General features: G+C 59.0%; 3 protein-coding genes across 3 annotated transcripts; 1 reads left to right on the top strand and 2 right to left on the bottom strand.

Moving 5' to 3' along the window:
• Window positions 1–1,937: 1,937 nt before the first annotated feature.
• Window positions 1,938–2,753, bottom strand: PTH2 (parathyroid hormone 2). Its single transcript, XM_047710310.1, has 2 exons — window positions 2,629–2,753; window positions 1,938–2,112 (listed from the first exon to the last, which is right to left on the bottom strand). Exons 1-2 carry the CDS (start codon window positions 2,751–2,753, stop codon window positions 1,938–1,940), a joined length of 300 nt encoding a protein of 99 aa, XP_047566266.1.
• A 1,090-nt stretch (window positions 2,754–3,843) lies between these two features.
• GFY (golgi associated olfactory signaling regulator) lies at window positions 3,844–7,737 on the top strand. The gene is made up of 5 exons (XM_047711768.1): window positions 3,844–3,866; window positions 4,207–4,373; window positions 5,255–6,459; window positions 6,713–6,886; window positions 7,367–7,737. The coding sequence occupies exons 3-5, from the start codon at window positions 5,280–5,282 to the stop codon at window positions 7,564–7,566; spliced, it is 1,554 nt and encodes a 517-aa protein (XP_047567724.1). The 5' UTR covers window positions 3,844–3,866; window positions 4,207–4,373; window positions 5,255–5,279; the 3' UTR covers window positions 7,567–7,737.
• Window positions 7,738–7,871: 134 nt separating this feature from the next.
• SLC17A7 (solute carrier family 17 member 7) lies at window positions 7,872–18,415 on the bottom strand. Its single transcript, XM_047712440.1, has 12 exons — window positions 18,261–18,415; window positions 13,858–14,110; window positions 12,708–12,826; window positions 12,319–12,433; window positions 12,153–12,240; window positions 11,911–11,997; window positions 11,676–11,818; window positions 10,885–11,034; window positions 10,582–10,714; window positions 9,852–9,962; window positions 9,515–9,642; window positions 7,872–9,305 (listed from the first exon to the last, which is right to left on the bottom strand). The coding sequence occupies exons 1-12, from the start codon at window positions 18,320–18,322 to the stop codon at window positions 9,012–9,014; spliced, it is 1,683 nt and encodes a 560-aa protein (XP_047568396.1). The 5' UTR covers window positions 18,323–18,415; the 3' UTR covers window positions 7,872–9,011.
• Window positions 18,416–19,621: the final 1,206 nt, after the last annotated feature.

Here is a 19,621-nt window from a genome sequence, read left to right on the forward strand (position 1 = left end):
ACAGAGCCAGAAACTGATGGCTGTGAAGGAGGGTGCTGAAGGAAGGGGCAAGGACAGCACGTCGATCTGACCCAGTGACTGGCTCCAAAATGGGAACCCATGAGAAGGAGTAGGTTTCGGGGAACACCAAGCTCATATGAGATGGGGTGAATGTCAGTGTTCCAATAAGTGGCCAGAGCTCTGAGGCTTGAGCCCACAGTCTGGAGATGGGGTTCTGCCTGTTGGGAATTGCTGAAATTTCCTGGGGAGAGGTGAGTAGAGTGGAGGAGGAAGGGCTTCCAGGCATCATTTTATGAAAAGCCTCGAAAATACAGAAGACATCTAGGGAGGAAATATGGGAGGAGTTCAGGCAAAGACCCAGCTAGCAGGCCCTCCAGCCAAAAGCCAATGAAGCTCCTCACGAGGTTGTTGTGATCCTGGCTCAGAGAGCCAAGAGGAGTGCAAGATTTAGACGGGGGCCTGGCATACGGTAACTGCTCCTAACTTTACTCCCATTCCTCCAGGAGAGTAATGGCAAGGTCTAGACTAGAAGTCACACAGATCTGCGTTCCAGTTACCCTTTTGTCTTTTACTGGCGCCGGCAACTTGGGGAAATTACTCTTGACTTTCAGAGTCTTACTTATGAAATTTGGTCAACTCCAGATGGTGTTGAGGAATACAGTTATTCCTTCATGATTCAGTATTTCTGAGAGAAGCAGGCCCACCCCTACACCCTAAGGGCCAATTAGGGCGCGGTCCGCCTCCCAGACAGACAACCCACACGACGGCTTGCCACTCACCCAGCGCCAGCCCCGCCCCCTTCCGCGAGCCCACGCGCCCAGCCCCGCCCTCTTCTCTAGACGAATCAGCGCGCGATCCGCACGAGCCGCGCCCAGGGCGCGCTCTTTGGAGCCCTCTGCGTACCCCTCGGGAGCGGGTTGCCATGGTCACCATTGGGCTAGCGCCTCAGCCCTGTGCCTCCGGGAGTCTGACGCCTGGTCCCCTCTGTCCTCTCCTCCCGCCCCAGCGGTCTCCTGGGACGGGCGCAGTCAAAACCCTGAACAAACTTCTGGAGGCTGCTGCTAGAGGGGCAGAAACCCTTTTCTAATAAACGCGTTTTGCTTCGCGGGCACTGGGTTGAAGTTGTCTCATGGTGTATCTCAGTTAATCCTCAGATGAGGGAAAAACATCCCTCATCGAGGTCTGGGGGAACCTGGTCTTGAATTGTAGGTTCATCTCGCCCCAGAGGCAACCCCCGCCCCATCTTTCCACTGCGCCCAGGGCGAAGTTGGGAAGTGAGGAGAGAGCGGAAAAGGCGACTTTCGGAGAAAGAGCTGGAAGAGGGAGAGAGGGAAACGACGGAAGAAAGAAAAGATCTGAGGGAATCAGGCAGAGAAAAAAGAAAGCGATTAGGAATGGAAGGAAGAGTTTAAGAGGCAGAAAGAAGAGTAGAGAGAGGAGGCAGAGGATTAGGAAGCCGGGAGGGTGAAAAGAGACAAAAGTGCAGAGACTCAGAGAGATGGCGAACAGACACCCAGAGAGGGACAGAGACCTAGAGAAGGGGACTGGGACTCAGGGAAACCAGAGACCTGGTAGGTTGCAGGGAACAAGAGAAGGGGAAAGAAACCCAGAGGGGAGGACGGAGACCCGCAAGTGGGGTGGGAGCAGAAACGCGGGTGGGGAGGGACAGAAGCCCAGAGCGAGAGGAGGGGACAGAGCTGGGGCATGGAGGGAAGCCAGAGCAGGGGGCAGACAGAGAATAGGAGTGGAGGGAGGGAAAGATGATTGGTGGGGGAGGAGGTGGGAAGAAAAGAGAGAGGGGACTGAGGAGATGAGATACACCGGAGTAGCGACGCAAGCCCCGCCCGCGTATCCCGCACGCACACCCCGGGCGCAGGAAGGAGACGCAGACCAGAGCGCACTGCGGGATCTTTATTCGATTGGGGCGGGCGCGGCGCTCAGGGCGCATCCAGCACCAGCAGCTTGTGCATGTACGAGTTCAGCCAGTGGCGGCGCTCGAGGGCGGCCAGCAGCCGCGCGCGCTCCCGGAAGGCCGCGTCGTCCGCCAGGGCCAGGCTCCGCCGCCACAGCTGGGTGGCGGTTCCCGCCCAGGCCCGGCCGGGGGAACGGAGGCTGCGAGGAGACCAAAAGAGCCGGTTACCGCGGGTCCCGGACCCCCGCCCGCCGCCACCTGTACCTCCCGCGGTCTAATTCGAAGCCCTGTCCCTGCACTGTCTGTGGAGTGGCTCGGCGTCTGTCCTCTGTCCCCCTGCCTCCCTCTGTACGGGTCTCTGTCTATTCACCGGGCTCGAAGCTCCCTGAGTAGAGACGGAGTCGATGCCTGTGTCCACCCCCAGCGCTCAGAGCCCGGCCTGATGCACACTAAGAACCCAGTAAACTTCGCTCAAGGAACGAATCACTGCGGCTTCGGCTCCTCTCAAATCTCTCAACGCTTTTCTCAGAATCTTCTTGTACCTCTTCCTCGCGCTGATTCCCTGTCCACACCACCTCTCTCCACCCCTGGTCTCCGTCCGCCTCTCGGTCCTCCTCCTCTCCATTCTCCTCTGCTCTGTGCCCCTTTCTCCTTGGGTCTGGTCCCACCTGTCTGAATCCCCGCCCCTCCCTGGGTGTCCCGGGCGCCGCTTGTACCTGAGGACCCCGGCTGGGGGCAGGGCGACTCCTGAGGCTGTGCGGTCGCCCCAGGGCACAAGCAGCAGGAGCAGCAACAGCAGCAGCCGCACCCGGGGGCTCCTGGACACCTGGCGGGTCTCCATCACCTGTGGAGAGACAGGGAAGAGCTCAGTGAGGCCCACGTCCTGGCCCAGAACCCCGGATCCCACCACCCACCCACCTCCTGCGCCCGTTTTCAGGGCCCGCTACAGCGCAGTGGGCTTGAACAACCAGGCAGCAGCCCCCTTATATCGCCTCCACAGCCCCCGCAGCGGGCAGTGACGCAGACCAGGGGGCTGGGGGCGCCGGGTCAGCTCCCCCCCCCCCCCGGCTCATTAGGAGCCGCCAGCGGTAATGAGGAGCCAGGAGTGGGGGCCCTGCCTCTGCCTTGGCAGCCACCAACTAATTGGGACCAGGAGCTGGGACCTGAGGGGAAGCAGGAGGGGGAGAGACAGACAGACAGAGAAGTGGACACAGGAGGTGTGTCAGAGGGATAAAAATAGAGACCGGCAGAGGGACCATCAGAGCAGAATCCAGAGACACAGAGAGAGACAGGGAAAGCAACAGAGGGACTGATGGGGAGAAGCAGAGACACATAGATGAAGTAACCATAAGAGGGAAGGACAAAGACAGAGTGACAGAGGGGAAGAAAGGGAGCAACAGAGGAGGAAGGAAAGAAGAACGGGGGGGGGGGGGGGGGGGACAAAGGGCCAGCTGGAGATGGAGGGAAGGGGCTCCGAGAAAGCCATGAGATAGAAAGACAGCCAGCTAGCACAGGGATGCCCAGAGAGAAATCCAGGCAGCAGAGAACCAAAAAAATAGAGTCTGAGATGGAGGGGGAGAAAGGCAGCAGAAGGCGAAAGGTAATGGGGGCTGGGGGTGGGGTGAAGGCCGGTGAAGTGACAGGCAAATCTGCAAAGAGGGGAAAGACAGGCCAGGGCCCCCAGGCTACCCTGTGCATGAGGCTAAGCCTTCCTGGGGAGGAGTTTGGGGGCATTGTGAAGGCCCAGTCCCCTCACACTGGCTCTTAAGGCTCTCTGCACACTGCGGGGAGGTGAGCCAAGATTCAGAAGTCCTAAAGGGCAGTAGCAATCTCGGTCCGTGATGGCAAGACATGGGACCCTGGACCCTTATTTCCCCAGAGAGGAGAGGCCTGGGAGCCTGGATTCCTGGATCTGCGGGGAGACAGCTGGAGGCCCAGACTCCTGGGTCTTCAAGTAAGACCCAGTGTTCTAGACTTGGGTTTGCATGTAGGAGATGGCAGATGTCCTGGATCCCTGGTTTCTTTATTTTTTTTTTTTTCTTTTTGATTTTATTTTTAAGGTTTTGTTTATTTGACAGCACAAGCAAGACTCAGAGCTCCATCCCAGGGCCCTGGGATCATGACCTGAGCCAAAGGCAGATGCTTAACCGACTAAGCCACCCAGGCACCCCTAGACATCAGGTTTCAAAAAGAAGATAGCTTGGTTGGGCCATATCCCTCCACCAGATAGATGATCCAATCCCAACTCCCTTCCCCGTTCCAGAGATGATATTCTTTATCTCTGTCCCTTTAAGAGCACAAGGCTGTAGCCAGGCTCCTAGGATCCCCAGAGACAGGGTCAGGTGCATCACCTGCGCCCCTGGGACCCTACCTCCTGCTGCCGCTCCCGAAGCCATTCTGCAGCATTCACCGATCTCTGCGTCCAGCTCTGCTCATCTGCTGTTATCTTGGACCTCACTAAGGTAAGAGACCCCAGGCCCCAAGTAACCGTGTCCTACTCAGGTATCTGGCACCCCCACCTCCACCTGAGCACAGACCTAGGTGTCTGCCCCAGACCAGTCCTGAGAGTCTGGGATCTCAGCGCCATCCTCAACAAACAGTGACCAGAGTCCTGCCCCATCCAGAACCCTACACCCCTGTCTGCTGAGGGCCAAAGAATCGGAGTTTCCAGTCCCCTGGAGTTCAAGACACCTATCTCCTTTCTACCCTGTAATCCAGAACCCCTAATCTTGCTCCCTCAAAATTCTAGGCATCTGCAACTTCAGGGCTCTCCTCTCTAAGGAACTAGGAATTTAGACCCACAATGCCCATCTACCCTCTGGAAATTGGGGTGAACCCCTAGCAGCTTTCTCTCCCAGGTCCCAGGTGTCTCCCTCTTCCCTCAGATCCGGGCCTATCGGGCCCCCAGCCTGCAGCCATTCCTTCTGAGCCTCCTCTAGTGTAAACAACTGTGCGGTGAAGGTGTCCGAGGAGCCATTGGAGAGGAAGGGAGGTCCCCTTGGAGGTCTACACCCTCTGAAATAGAAGTAGAGGAAGTCTGAGGCCTTGGTGAGGTCTGAGGTCCTTCCCAATTTTCCTGGGACCCCCTCAGGGAAACAGATAAAGAAATTAACTACGACTCCCAAGAAGCCCCGCGCCTCCGTCTCCCTTAGCTACGGCAGCTACGGCCCAGAGCCTTCAGGGAGTTGCAGCTGGGTTCCTCTCCTTTCCTGGGCGCCGAGCTGGGAGGGATCTCGGCCCACCTGAGGGACGGGGCGTCGTCTCCGGGTGGGCGTGGCCTCTGGGAGTGGGCCGGGGTTCCCGGCAGGCTTCCAACCTTAGCCCCTTTCTTCTCGCTCCTCCGCAGCTATAGGCGTCTCCCAGAACTATGAAATCCCTCAGCCCGATCCTCTTCTTCCTCGTCTTCCTCCTCTCCCGGCTGGGTTCCAAGGCCGACCCTTCGGCCTCGCCACTTACAGGCTCCGACTTCCCTGAGATGGGCCACCCCTCTCAGACCTCCCCTCCTGCTTCTGAGAATGCCACTAGAGACCTGCCTAACCCAGACTCCCCTGCGACTGCTTACCCCGAGCCCTCCAAATCACCCCATGCAGTTTCCCCTGAGCCCTCCCGCCTTGACTTCACTGAGACTACCAACAATGACCTCCAAGAAACCCCACACCCAGAGTCTTCTGAGAACCCTAAATTTAACTCACCCGATACCTCAATAGCAGACTCCCTGGAGACTCCCAAAATTAACCACTCCGAAATGACAGTTCCAGAACCTTCTGAGACCCCCAAATCTGACCCGACTGACAGTCCACACCCAGAATCCCCTGAGACGCTCAAACCTAATCCCTCCAAAACCCCATATCCAGAATTTCCTGAGACCCCAAGCCCTGACCCTACCCAAACTCCACACCAAGAATCCGCAGAGATTCCCAAACTTAACTCCACCGAAGTCTCACTCGCAGAAGTCTCTGAGACCCCACATCCTGGCCCTCCCAAGATTCTTCACCCCAAATCTCCAGAAACCCATAACCCTGACACCACTGAAACCCCAAACTCTGAATTCCTCCAGACCCTCCATTCCAACTCTACTGAGACCCCCCACCAAGAATCCCATGGAACTCACAACCCCAGCCTCACTGAAATGCCCCAAACAGAATCCCCCACACCCCAGTACCAAGATGCCACAGAGAACCCCATGACCTCTGACCCTGAGGTCTCCACCAGTCCTCACCCAGAATCGACTACACCTTTCAAGGTCAAAGCTACTGACCTAAATGAGCTGCCCCTGAGTCCCAAACCAGAAACCCCTGCAGTGACCCAGCCTGAGTCCCTTAAATTGCCCGCCTCAGTTTCTCCTGGGACAGTTGAGCTGAAGGCCTCCCAGAACTCTAGCCTGAAAGGACCTGATGCCCTTCTTCCCTCAGCCCGGATTGCGGGCCCCCCTGCTCCTCTGGGTTCCCCCAGTCAGCCGGCCCCTGCCACTCCGCGGGCCCCCCAGCGGCGCAGCCGAGGTGAGAGAGTCAGCACTATCATCGTGGTGGAACGAGTGGAGAAGACCGGTGAGGGGCCAGGACCCGGACTTCTGGGTTGGAGGGAGTAGGGGGCTGGGGGTCGGGACTCCTGGGTCTGAGGGAGGGCGGCCTAGGGAACACCCCCCTCCATCGCCCACCGCCCCCGCTCCTGAGTGCGAGGCAGGAGGAGGCTGAGGGATCGTCTGGGGATGTGAGGGTGGAGGGAGGCCGGGGCTCCTGGGTCTCTGGAAGTAGGGGCTGGGAGTTTAGATTGCTCAATCCTTGAATCCTGGTCCTTCAGGCGTGACCCTGGTGGGACGCCCCCGGGGTGCGACGGGTGGGGCCCTCTGCCTCTTCCTCGCGGGGACCGGACTGCTGATCAGCATTTTCCTGCTGCTCTGGTGTCTCTACCGCCGGGCGGCTCGACACCGGCCCTTCGCACACCACCGGCTTCCAAACGACGGGGATGAACCTGGTGAGCGACCCTCACAGCGCCCCTCTCCTTAAATGACTGCATGTTTCTTTAACGCGGTTTCGCCTGGCACTTTAGGGCGCCCTGCCAAAACTCAGGTCCCCCAACCAAGGTCAATAGAAGCCCCGACCCTTCCATGATTCTGCCCCCCAATGCTCCGAAATTCCCGGCGACACGTCCAGCGCCTCTCCCAGTCCAGCTGGGAATTGCAACAGGCTGGGAGCCGCGGATCCCCACAAGCCCCGCCCCTTCCCCCTCCCAGGGGAGCCCTGTATACCCCGCCCTCTCCACTGCAGGCCCCGCCCTGCTGCTCCGGCGCGACGCCCCCTCTTCGATTCTGGGGGGCATCACCCTTTAATTTGAAAACCCAAGCCCAGAAAACAATCTGAATCCTCTTTCCCGCCTCCTCCTTGGCCAGCGGCGCAGCAGAGGGGACAGGACCCCTGTCTGCCTAGTGATGCCCTCTCCCCTTTGCTCCCACAGTTATGCATTTGGAAGCCCCGAAGGACCCCTACGACCTTTACTTTTATGCCCCGGATGCTTGGGTCCCTTCACACATCGCCACTAAACAGCCGCCGCCCACCCCCCCGCTGCCGCCCAAGCTGCCCCCGCCACCCCGCGGGAACCGCCCCCAGAGCCTGGAGCCACTCTCCCCCGCCACACTCCCCAACAATTTCGTGTGAGCCCCACTCGCGTCCTGCCAGACCCGCGCCATCCCCGCACGGAGGAAGGACCCAGAGGTCCTTTCCTCCTGGCACGCTTTGCTGCATAGTAGTCCTCTCGGATAGGACGTTCAACACACCGAGATGCTTTCGCTGTGACCGGAGAACACCGTCTGAGGCCGAATAAATCAAGTGTTCCCCTGACTAGACCCCTACTCTGGCCTGCTTCCTGGGAGAGGGCAGGGCTGGGGCCCTGGGACTCTGGGTCTGACTGGAGGAGGGAGCTGGGGGCCCAGGCTTCTCTGGCCACCAAGGCCGATGAGGGCTGAGTGTGTACACCAAAGCATTTTATTGGGAGTGAGGCAGGGTTTACAGTCACAGAGACGGAGACACAAAGACACAACCCTGCTCCAGGGGAAAACACCCCTCTCTCCCAGCCCCATTCCCTTTCCGGGATTCCATGACTCCTTCTGCATATGGTCCCCAAATTCTAAGCCGAAAGAGGGGAGTCTGAGAAGGGAAGGATCCCAGATTTTGAGTCGTTTAGCCCCTGAGGGACACAACAAATGGCCACTGAGAAAACAAGAGTAGTTCGAAACCACCCAGGAGAATAAAGTGCAAGGAATTAAGGGGAAGAGGGGCATCTGGAAACCACCACAGGGAAGTTCAATGATGGTGGCTTCACACCATTGAGTCGATGGTCTTGAGCAGCCACTATTCAGACCTGAAAACATGTCAGAAAAAGTGCATGGGGGTGGAGAGAGGCATAGTGTTAAAACTGTCATCTTGCTTCCCTAGACATTGTGCTAAGCTAGGGAGAAGGTCTTGGGGAATTTGGTGCTTCAGCAGAACCTGCTGGTGAAGGGAGGGGGTTGCCGGGAGGGGGGAGGGGGCTTGAAACCGCCATTCTCCCTCAGAAACGCTGGTGAGAATCGATCCCTAGAATGGCGGGGATGGGCGATTGGTTAATCCAACCTGGAAAATGCAAAATGGAATCGGGAGAGGTTTGTAACTTCTAGAGGAAGACCTTGAATGTTTCTGAAAGGCAAGGAAGGCTGAGTAGTCTGGGAGTGGGGGTGGAGGTTAGCCCGAGAGTGGGGGGGGGGGGGTTTAAAGGAGAGGGCCGGGGTAGGGTGCCTCAAAACCACAAGAGAGAGTAAAAGATTGAACTGTCCATTCAAATAGAGCCCTGAAAGGAGAGATTTGAAACCACTGAGGCAGAACAAGTGGAGAAGGAAAACCTTTGGGGGGAATTTGGGTATCCTTGAAACTGCCAGTCTGCAGCTTCACTACCCCTGAGAGGTGCGATTGGGAGGGGAAGAGGACTTGACAGCACTGGGGAAGAGGGTGAGTGCTTCTTAGGCCTGCAGCAGGACAGAGAGAACTGGGGTTCCTTGACAGTCACTCAGGCCAGTGATGTGTGGAATGGAGGTCCTGGAAACTGCCATTCAGTGGGAGGCACACGGTCAGTAGTCCCGGACAGGGGGTGGGGGTCTTGGGGGCTGAAATGTGCTGTGTGTGGCCCCATAGGAAGGAGGGGGGGCGGGAGGAGCCCCAGGGGGCTCAGCGTCATCCTCCATTTCGCTTTCGTCGCTGCCAGCCAGCTGGTCATGGCCAACGAAACCACACTTCTCTTCGCTCATCTCCTCAGGCTCCGCCCACGGCTGCTTCTCCCCGGAAGCGAAGACCCCGTAGAAGATGACACCCCCGTAGTGCACCAGGGAGGCAATTAGAAATACATACTGCCACTCCTCGCGAGTCTGTGGGGGGACAAGGGGGAGGTGAGGTCAGAGGACAGAGAAACAGAAGGTGGAGCGAGAACCCGAGTGCACAGAGAGGGAGGCAGAGATCCAGAGGGAAGCCGAGAGACCAGGAGAGGGCAGGGATGGAGCCCAGCGACGGTGAAGCCGGTCAGGGAGGTCCCATACACAAACGGGGAGGGCGAGTGGGTCAGGGCTGGCACACGGACCTTGTGCTTAGTCATGGCACCCACGATGATGGGGCACACCATGCCTGACAACGTGCCCACGCCGTTGGAGATGCCCATGAGGATGCTGGCGTAGCGCGGGGCGATGTCCAGGTGGTTCACGTTGAACCCTGGCGAGGCAGCCAGAAGGCGTCACTCCATTGAACCTCACGCGCGCGACTCCCGCCGCCAAGCCGCTCCTCCTCCCATCGCAACCTCCCCCGTCCCTCCTGCTCTTTCCAGGCTGCCTTTTGCCAGGCTGGGAGGTCCCCTTCCTGAGCCAGGAAGTTCCCTACAGAGCTGTCCCGAGTCCGCCAAGCTGCGGACTCGCGGTTCTCACCAGAGATGGCGAAGCCGCTGAAGCCCACCGCGAGGACGAGGAAGGAGATGGCCACGCCCTTGGAGTGCGAGTAGCCGACCACCAGCAGCAGCGTGGCTTCCATGCCGAAGCCTAGGGCCGGAGGGCCGTGTCCTCTGAGCGTCGGCGGCCCCACACCGCCCCTCCAGCCCCAGCCCGGCCACCTCCATGCCTGTCCCGTTCAGCCTTCTTTGTCTCGCATTCCGCCTGCGCCCGTCCTAACCAAAACCTCACCTCCCTAACGTCCGCGACCACGTGCCCCAGAGCCACCACAGCCCCGGCTGGGCCCTCCATGGCCCCGCTGCCTCCCTAGGCCGCGCGCTGAAGACGCAGGGTCCGAGCCCCACCCGTGCACCTCCCCACCTTTCTTCGGTTCTCACTGATTGGGCAGCACGCCCCGCAGACCTCTCCAGGTCCCCCATTCATAGCCCCTCTAGATCGCCCAGTTCCCGTCCTGCTCCGCCCAGTCCCGTGTAGGTCCCGCCCTGCCAGACCGAACTTGGTCACCCCGGGGCTCCACCCGATGGTCACACCCGCCTTGTCCTTCCACCCGGTGGGCCTCGAGAGGGCCGCTGGAGATTCTGTTCCATCCAAGCCGGGCCTTACGCGGTCTACGCCTTTTTGGACACGCCCCTGACCCCACCTCCGACCTCCGGAGGTCCCGCCCCGCCCCCGCCGTCCCAGACCGCGCGCAGGGCCCCGCCCCACTCACCTCCACAGTTCATCAACTTGCGCACGTTAGTGGTGGACATGATTCGGCGGCTCCTCAGGAAGTCCGCGATCTGGCCGCCGATGGGCACGATGATGGTCATGACCAAGTGGGGCAACGCTGACACCAGACCCACCTGCGCCAGAAAGCGTACAGAGCGAGGGCTCAGGGGCGGCTGGCCCGGCATCTCCACCCGCTTCCAGTACCTTTGGCTCCTCCCTGCCCCTTGTTCCAACCTCTCGGGATCCAGGCCCGCTGCTCCATCTCCCCCCGCTGCGCCCCCTGCCTTTCCTTCCTGGGCCCAACCTTGCTGATCTCGAAGCCGAACACCTCTTCGAAGTAGGCGGGCTGGGAGATAAGGAGCAGGTAGAACGTCCAGCTGCGGCAGAAGTTGGCCACGATGATGGCATAGACTGGCATGGACGTGAAGAAGCGCCGCCAGGGTGTGTTAAATTTCTGTGCGGGGTCGGGGAGGTGGAGAGGAGAGGTCGCTAAGATAGAGACCTGGGCTGGGCTATCTCCGTGTCTCTTCAGGCACTCAATTATAGTCCCACAGAGACTCAGGTTTCCCGACCTCACCAAAACCTCCAGGGGCGCAGAGGCGCCAACTTGGCCATGTCCCTGTGGGGACCTCGGCATCCTAGCTTCACAGTGACACTTCAGGGATGCAGGTTTCCCGCCTCTGCAGTGCCCCACAGGTGCATAGGTGTCCGGACCCCACGATGACCCTCAGGGACCCGTAAATGTGAGCCCCCGAATCTATTTCCATTCCATTATGCCCCCTAATTCTAGCCTCACTCATCCCAAGGTCTGAGTGAATCCTCCACATTCAAATCCCGCTCTGCTGGCTTAACTACGCCCCATATGGGTTCTGTCCACAGCACCTGCTAACCCTTTCTTCCCCGCGCTTTAGCTCCGCCTCCTAGGTTCTAGCCCCGCCCACCGCAACTCCCAGTTTGGTCTCCTCTGAGAGTCTAGGGGAACCCACCGCGATCTACACACCGTGGAGGTTCGAAGCCCCCTCTTCTCCTGCCTCCCTGCCTGAATATCTCTCCTTGCCCCATGGCGCCTCCGCCCCCGCAGGCTTGGGCCCTGACCGTGACCGGGTTCATGAGTTTGGCGCTCTCGCCGATGGCGTCCTCGATGTACTTGCGCTCCTCTTCCGAAATGCTGGGGTGCAGAGCCGGGGACTCATAGGAGACGAGCAGCCAGAACAGGTACCAAAAGATCCCGAAGCTGCCTGGGGAGGGTCAGGAGAGGGATGGAAGCGAGGTGACGACCAGCCTCGCTCCGCCCCTGCGCCACCCAGACCAAGGCGTTGGGGCCCCTCACCGTAGACGTAGAACACAGAGCTCCATCCTGAGTACTGCACCAGAACCCCAGCGAGAGGCATCGCGACCACCGCCCCAGCATAGGAACCTAAGGGGGAGGACTCAATGTGTAGACCAGGCTCATCTATCCTCAGATCCGGGAATGGGGCCTCCCAGGCCCTGTCTTCCGGGGACACAGAAGTACAGGCCACAGTCCCTCCTCCCTCAGACCCGCATGTCTGGATCCCAGCCCCTTCTTCTCACCGCAAAAGGCTGTTGTTGCCAAGCGACTCCGCTCTAAGGGCGGGGCCCATTTGCTCCAGATGCCGTGGCAGGCAGGGTACGTGACCCCCTAGGAAGGAGAAAACCAAAGTCAACGAGAAGAGGCAGAGTGAGAACAGGCACAGGGTCGTATGGAGCGGGGCTTTACCTCTACCAACCCCTGCAGGATCCTCACGAAGATGACACAGCCGTAATGGACTCGGGCAGCTGAGGGGATCAGCATGTTTAGAGTGGATGTAGCCACAATGGCAAAGCCGAAAACCCTGGTGGGAAGAGTCCATAGTACAAGAATGGGATCCAGCGATCCCACCAAAGCTAGGATTCTGTTCTTTCTAACCACGGAGGGCCAGGCCTTGTGGTCCCCCAGAACCTCCGCCCCCACCTTCTCTGCAACTCTCACCTCCCACAACCACAAACCCCGCCTTTCTCTAAGACCCCGCTGCCAACCCAGGCCCCTCCTATCCCCCCTCCAGCCCGGAAATGCCAGGCCACACCTTCTAAGTAGTTCCCGCCCACCTTGAGACCCCATCCATGTACCTGTTGGCTGCGAATTTTTGGCAGATAAATCCTCCGGGAATCTGGGTGACAATGTAGCCCCAGAAAAAGGAGCCGTGTATGAGGCCAACAGTCTCTGGATCCCAGTTAAATTGAGCTTTCTGCGGGCCAAAAGGCATGTCAAACCAGTGGCCCAGGCTCTGACCCTCCACCAATCAGCACAGATAGATTTACTCCTTCAGCCAGTCAGCAACAAGGACCCCTCTCACGACAAAACACCTGCCAATCAGAGTTCACGCAGTCCTCCAGGTTCAGCTTGCCCAGGCGGCTGGGCCGCACTACCGTTAGCAGCCGGGCCTGTCCCTGCCTGGAACCCTCGCTCTGCCTGCTTCCCGGCACCAGGGCCCCTTCTCTGAATGTCTAGGGGCCCGTCAGTGGGGTGGGGACTGTGTCTCCACTTACTTCTCTTAACCAACCTACGAACTGTTTGCGGAGTGACTGGGGGGCGGGGGTGTAGTCAGGGATGAGAAGCAGCGAAGGTGCGAAGGTGCGAGGTAATTTTTCCTGAGGTAGGGGCACGGCCTACACTGGAGTTAAAATAGGGAGAAAGTGGGGCGCCTGGCTGGCTCGGTCGGTAGAGCATGCAACTCTTGATCTTGGGGTTCTATGTTCGAGCCCCCGGTTGAGTGTAAAGGTTACATTAAAAATATTTTAAAAAAAAATAGGGAGAAAGTCTGAGATGAGGCGGCCTTCAGGTAAAGGCCAGAGCGGATGAAGCGGGATGTAGCGGAGACCCAACTTCAGAAAAGCCAGGATCAAACTTCAGCGTGGAGCCCGCGATGGAACTGGGATTAGGTTGTGACACTGGGACAGGCGTGGGTGGCAGGTGGAGCAAAGTTGCTAGGAGCCTTACAAGGGAGCAGGGGCAACATGTAGGAACCCCAATACCGGCGCTGAGTCTGTATTTGTAAATCAGGGGCCGGAACTAAATAGGGGCGGGGGCAAGGCTTAGGAAGGGGAGAGCCCTGAGGCAGAAGGGAGCCAGACGTAGGCGGACGCGCGGATGGGCGGGGCTGCTCAGGCTGGGGTTAGAAGGGGCTTGGCCAGGGCTTCGCCCGGGGGAGCGTGACGTCATCAGAGGGAGTGGGCAGGGCTACGTGGGCCCGCGTGCCAGGCCACGCCCCTTAACTACCTGCACCACCACGTGGCCCCCGCGGTGGGTCGTGCTGTTGTTGACCATGGAGACGATGGCCACGCCCAGGTTGCAGCGGATACCGAAGCTGATGCAGAAGCCCAGACCGCTCATGATGGCGATGATGTAGCGACGAGGGAGACCGAAACAGGTGCAGTCCACTACCGGCGGCTCCCGGGTCTGCGTCGTCACTGGGCGCCCGTCGGCACTCAGCTCTAGCGTCTCTGCACCTTCCTGTCGTTTCTCCAGAAGCCTGCGGGGCAGCAAGAGTCCAGCACTCTCGTAAGTCCAGGCCGCCGGCCACCTCCTCCCCACGACACAGGAGTCCAGGGCAAAATCTGCTGCTCTTCAAGACCCTAAGGATCCTACTAAGCCCGCACTCCCTCCTTCCCCAGGAGTCCAGGAACTTCTCTAGCTTCCTTCCCCCCGCCCACCCCTGGGATCCAGGAAGCTGGACCCCCTCTCTCCGTCCCTTTCAGACCAGAAATTCACGCTGCCAGCCCCCTTCTCCTGCAGACTCAGGTGTGGAGGTCCTCAGTCCCCCTTTCCCCCAGCCCCATTATCTCTCGACTCGGGAGTTTTAGACCCCAAACTACACTTGGTGATCCAAGAGCCTGTGCCCCCAGCCCCCACCCCGAGGCCCAGAGACTCTTTCCAGCCCCCTCTCCCAGATATGAGTCTATTTGAGGAAGCAAAAGGCGCTAAGGAGATGCTTCAGCAAAGGTGTCAAAAGAACAGATGCTTCTCAGCCACGTCTGCTATATATACCGCCCGCCCTCCTCCCCTGCCCCCAGTGGCGTGCCCTTCCCTGCTTCCGGGCCCCAGGTGTGGGGCTGACTTCCAGCTGATGTCCTGCAGACACCAGAAGCCCATTCCCTGGGGCGGGGGAGAAGTCAGGGTCCCTGGAATCCAGCAGCCCAGCCAGTCATCCCTGGGGAAACTTGAGTTCAGGCTGTCAGCTAGGGGATAGGGAGGGGGGGTGGCGGGTGGTGTCCTGGCAAGGGACAGATGGCCCTGGTAGGGGGATTGGCTCAGTCCCCAGTGTGGCTCTCGCCCCCGCCCGTTCTGGAATGGGGATTGAGTCTGTGATGATGGATAGCGTATTTGAAGAGCCACCTCACACCCAGAGAGAGGTTGCCGGGAAAGAGAGGTGCCCTGAGACAGGTGTGCAAAGACCCAAAAGGAGGGCGACAGAGATGGGAGGGGGACAGAGGCAGAAACAAAAGGATCAGAGATACAGACGGTGGGACAGAGACCCAGAGAGAAAAGAGGGAACAGAACGGGGACCCTAGGAGGGAAGGGGACAGAAATTCAGAGATGGAAGGGGAACAGAGAGACCCAAACATAGGTGGGGACAGAAACCCAAAAGAGAGGCTACAGATGCAGAGACCAGAACGTTGAGAGAAAGATGGAGAGACCAGGAGAACGAGGAGAGACGTGATTTGTGAGATACGGCCCCTCTCTGAGGCGGGTACGCAGCCAGAGGGGATCGGGCTGGATCCCAGGAAGGGGCTAGAACAGATGGAGGCGAGGGAGACTGGGACGGGGGAGGAAAGAACAGCCAGACGGTCTGGGGGGAGGCGGGTGGAAGAGATGAGAGAACACAGCCACCCTCCCCATCCTAGAACTTAAGGAGGTGGGGGGGGCGCGAAGAAACGGGGGTGGGAGAAAGAGCCTGGGGGAGTGGACAGAACCCTGGAGGGTAGAGGAATGAGAGCCAGAGAGAGGGGGAATAAATGCCCCAGAATGACAGTGCAGGGTGGTGGGGACCGCCCACCACTCCGAGTCAGAACTCAGAACGTGCCTGCCAGTGCGATTAGACTTTGACCCAGAACCCTGTGGTTGCTATTTGACCCTGACACTCAGGAGGTGCTCGTAGCCCCTGAAATTTGATACTCAGTCTAATACTCCAATGTGTCTGGATCTCTGACTGAGGCTTTCTATTTTTTTTTAATTTTATCTATTTATTTGTCAGAGAGAGAGAGGGAACCCAAGCAGGGATAGCGTCTGGCAGAGAAGCAGGCTCCCCGCCGAGCAAGGAGTCCAATGCAGGACTCAATCCCAGGACACTGAGATCACAACGGAGCCGAAGACACACGCTCAACTGACTGAGCCACCCACGCGCCCCATGACCAAGGCTTTCTAAATGGGGTGTGGTGGGGGCTCCTGCATCTAGAAAATGGGAGCAGGGGTAGAATGTGAGGTTACGGAGAGGGAACCTCCAGGTGATCCTGATCATCTCAGGATAGGAGAACCAGGGGTACAGAGTTGACGTGACCCAAGTGCTTCCCCTCCCCACCAGAGAGAGGGGAGAGCCTGGAGGGAGATCCTTCTCCCTTTTCTGGGAGCCTGGAACTCAGGTCTGAGGACTTGAGGAGGAGGAAGAAGCTGCCCTTAGGAAGCAGTTCACCAAAATGAAGACGGTGTCGCAGTCTCCCTCTCTGTGTCTCTGTCTTTGCTTCTCTGGGGTTCTCTGTCTGCTCCCCTGCTGCCCCAAGCCTCTATCCCCTTATATCCCTTGGTACTGTCTTCCCATTGCACAGCTAAGGAAAAACGGAGGTTCAGAAAGCAGAAATAGCATGTCCAAGGTCACACACCAGAGTAGTGATGGGTCCTGATCATCTCCTGGCCCCCGGGGATCGCCCCAACCAAGGCCTGGCTCTCAGGAAGGAGGCACCTTGGTGCCTGTCTCTCCTGCATTCCCCTTCCTCCTGCGTCCTTGCCCCAAGTCACTCTGGGTTACCGCCTGTTTCCTGGGCTGAGGGAGTTCCCCACCCACTCTAGGATCACTCATCTCATCTCGAGGAAACTGTAGCCTCCATCCCCAGCTTGGGAGGGGCTGCCCTGGGTTCAAATGATGACACTTGTACTTATCTGTGGATTTCTCCCCCTTCTCGAACTGAGCCTCAGTTTTCCCAGTTTTGTCTAAAGGATTGAATGGAATCAGGGGGTTATGCCCAATATGGGGCAACCCCAGGGTTGTGTGTCCTGGTGGGAGCTCTGAGCTCTGGGGTCTGCGGCCGGGGGGGGGGGGGGGGGGGGCAGGAGGCAGCTCAGAGAGGTGAAAGTTAGGCACAGACAGACTGAGAGAAACCCAGACACAGATGATAAGCTGAGAAGCAGGGACTGAGGGAGGGGGCCTGCAGAGCACATCCCTCCTGCCACCACCACCCCCTTCCAGCCCCCTCCATCGGCACGTCTCTCTCCCTCTCCTGACTTCGCACTGATGTATTTTGAGAAACTCGTGAAAGGAGGCGAGAAAAAGGGTGGGGAGGGGCTGGAAGATTGGGAAAAGAAGGGGTGAGGTTATCTCAACTCCCCCTCCCCCCACTGCACCATCTTCCTGCTCCCTCCCTTCTGTCCAGCCTTATTCCCAACTCTCCAGTTCCTAGAGGGTGGGGGACATTTGGGGCTAGGAGGTGACCTGCGGTGAGCAGGACTAGTGTTCCTCTTAGAGAAGGACTTGCACAGCCTAAGGAGATGGACTGAGGGTCAACTAAAGATAGGGTCAGGGCTAAGGGGACAGGGTTGGAGGGAACGGCAGCAGGGGCACGGTGCTGATGGGGCCGTCTCCTCCCCACACTATGGCCAGATATTTTTAGGCTTCTCCGAAGCTGAGTAATTTCTCTGACTTGAAGCCAGGGCTGGGGTTGGGGGTGAGAGGCTGGGGGAGGTGTCCAGACTGCCCTGGAGACACTCAGGTCACTGGGGTCATCTCCCTGGATGAAAGGAAGTCCTTCCTAGCTCTAGGCTATATCCTTTGGGAAGTCTACGATCTACGACCCAGGAGCCTCATTTTTGGCCTGGGACTTCCTTCTCCCCCAGAGACCCAGGAAATCCTGGCTTCTCCTCCCAGCTTAGCTCTCCTCAAGGACAAGGACCAATGGGCCCCAATCCGCTTTAGCTTCAGATTAAACTCTCTGAGAGATGGAAACTGAGAAGACACAGGGAGATGGAGACACCCGGGATGGGGGATTAAAAACCCAGAGTGAGGGGAACAGACACCCAAAAGGAAAGAGTTGGAGACCTAGAGAGAGGGCAGCAGAGACTTGGGGGGTGGGGGACAGAGACCCAAAAGGGGGCAGAGATCCGAAGAAAGGAGGCAGAGTGAAGATAAGTGAACGGAGACCAAAAGTGGGGAAGAGGGTCAGAGACCCAAGAGAGGAAAAAAGGATAAAGTCTGGGGTGGGGTGGGGTGGGGCACGGAAAAATGAACGAGGTGATGGATGAGACTGGACCAAGGGGAGGGGACCACGGAAAAAGGAGGAAGAAAACCGTACAGATGGGTGGAACCCCCACCCACGGGCATCGTCCGTCCATCTGTCCGTCCAGGCCCGGGTGGGAATGTGCGTCCTCCGCGGGCCCTCGGGCTCTTTCCCGCCCAGGACCCTCACCACGCTCACCGGTGCAGCCTCCCGAGGGCACGACCCGCTAGCTTCCGAAACTCCTCCTGACGGAACTCCATGGTGGCTGCCCCTGCCGCCGGTCCCCCCGCCGATCCCCCCGCCCGCGGGCCCGGGCGGCCGCGTCCGGGTTCCCGGGGTCCGCCCCGGCCCGGCCGGCCCCGCAGCTCCGCTCGGGGGGAAGGAGGCTGCGTGTGCTGGCTGCCTAGGGGCTGTAGCTGGACTCAGCGTCGGGGGCGGGGCGGGCGGTGGCGATGCCCCGCCCATCCCCCCGATAGACCACGCCTCTTGAGTTCTAGTCCCGCCCCCTTCCGTAGCCCTCCAGCTCCGTTCTGCCCCTGCCCTCTCATTCCAAGACCACGCCTCTGGGCTCTGGGTTCCTTTGAGTTGCATCGCCCCAGTTCTACCGCTTCCCAGAGTTACTTCCCCGTTCCATCCCCCCAGCTCCTTTTCTCTCTTCCCGAGTTCTCTTTGCTCACCTGAGGTTTCCCTCTCCTTTTTAGTTCGCCCTAATTTCGTCCTTGCTTTTCGTCCCCTACGGTTCCATCTTCTGCGTTTTCATCCTCCCAGCCCATCCCTGCGAGTTTCTGTGCCCTCCAGTTCTACATCCAGCCCCCCGATTTCCATCCCCATCCCTTGTCATCCTCAGTTCTAACTTCCTCATTCAGAGGGTGCTTTTCCCATTCAAGGAATTCTTCCCCCCCCCCCCTGAATTCCGACTCCTATTTCGATCCACCCATTGTCCCCTCCAGTTCTTCCCCCAACCGATTTCTTCCCTCTTGGTTTCCATCCGCTGTTTCCATCTTTCCTTTTTTAAATTCTATCCCCTTCCAATTCTATTTCCTCTCGGGGCGCAGGCCCCTCCTAATTCTTTCATCCTCTATTTCCTTCCCCTCTGAATCCCATCTCTCAGTTACACGCCCGTCCCCATTAGCGACCCCCATAATTCCCAACCAGCCTGGAATCTGTCCCACCCTTTGCATTCCGTGCCTACTCCCCCCGAGTTCTCTTCCCATCCCCTTGAGTTCGGTCCCCTCCCCTGAGATCTGTCCCTGCCCTAATTTTTGCCCCCTCCCCCCCGGAATCGCTCCGTCGGAGTTCTGTCCCCACCCATTGACTCCTTTCCCCGCCCCCTGAGTTGTGTCCCCTCCTGCTGGGGTCTGTCCCCACCTTCTTACTCCAGCTCTGCCAGCCCTGCCCCTTTGGGGTTGAACCCGGACTGTTTCTCCCGCCCAGGTCCTGCCCCTGCTCCTTTCCACCAGCCCTTCTCCCCGACGCTGAGTCCACCTCCAGATCCAAGCCCAGGGAGGGTGCTCCTTTCCTCACAGCCTCCCTGAGTCGGGCTGCAAATGCATTTGGGA

Source organism: Lutra lutra, chromosome 17 (genome assembly GCF_902655055.1).
Source record: "Lutra lutra chromosome 17, mLutLut1.2, whole genome shotgun sequence".
Taxonomy (NCBI): Eukaryota; Metazoa; Chordata; class Mammalia; order Carnivora; family Mustelidae; genus Lutra; species Lutra lutra.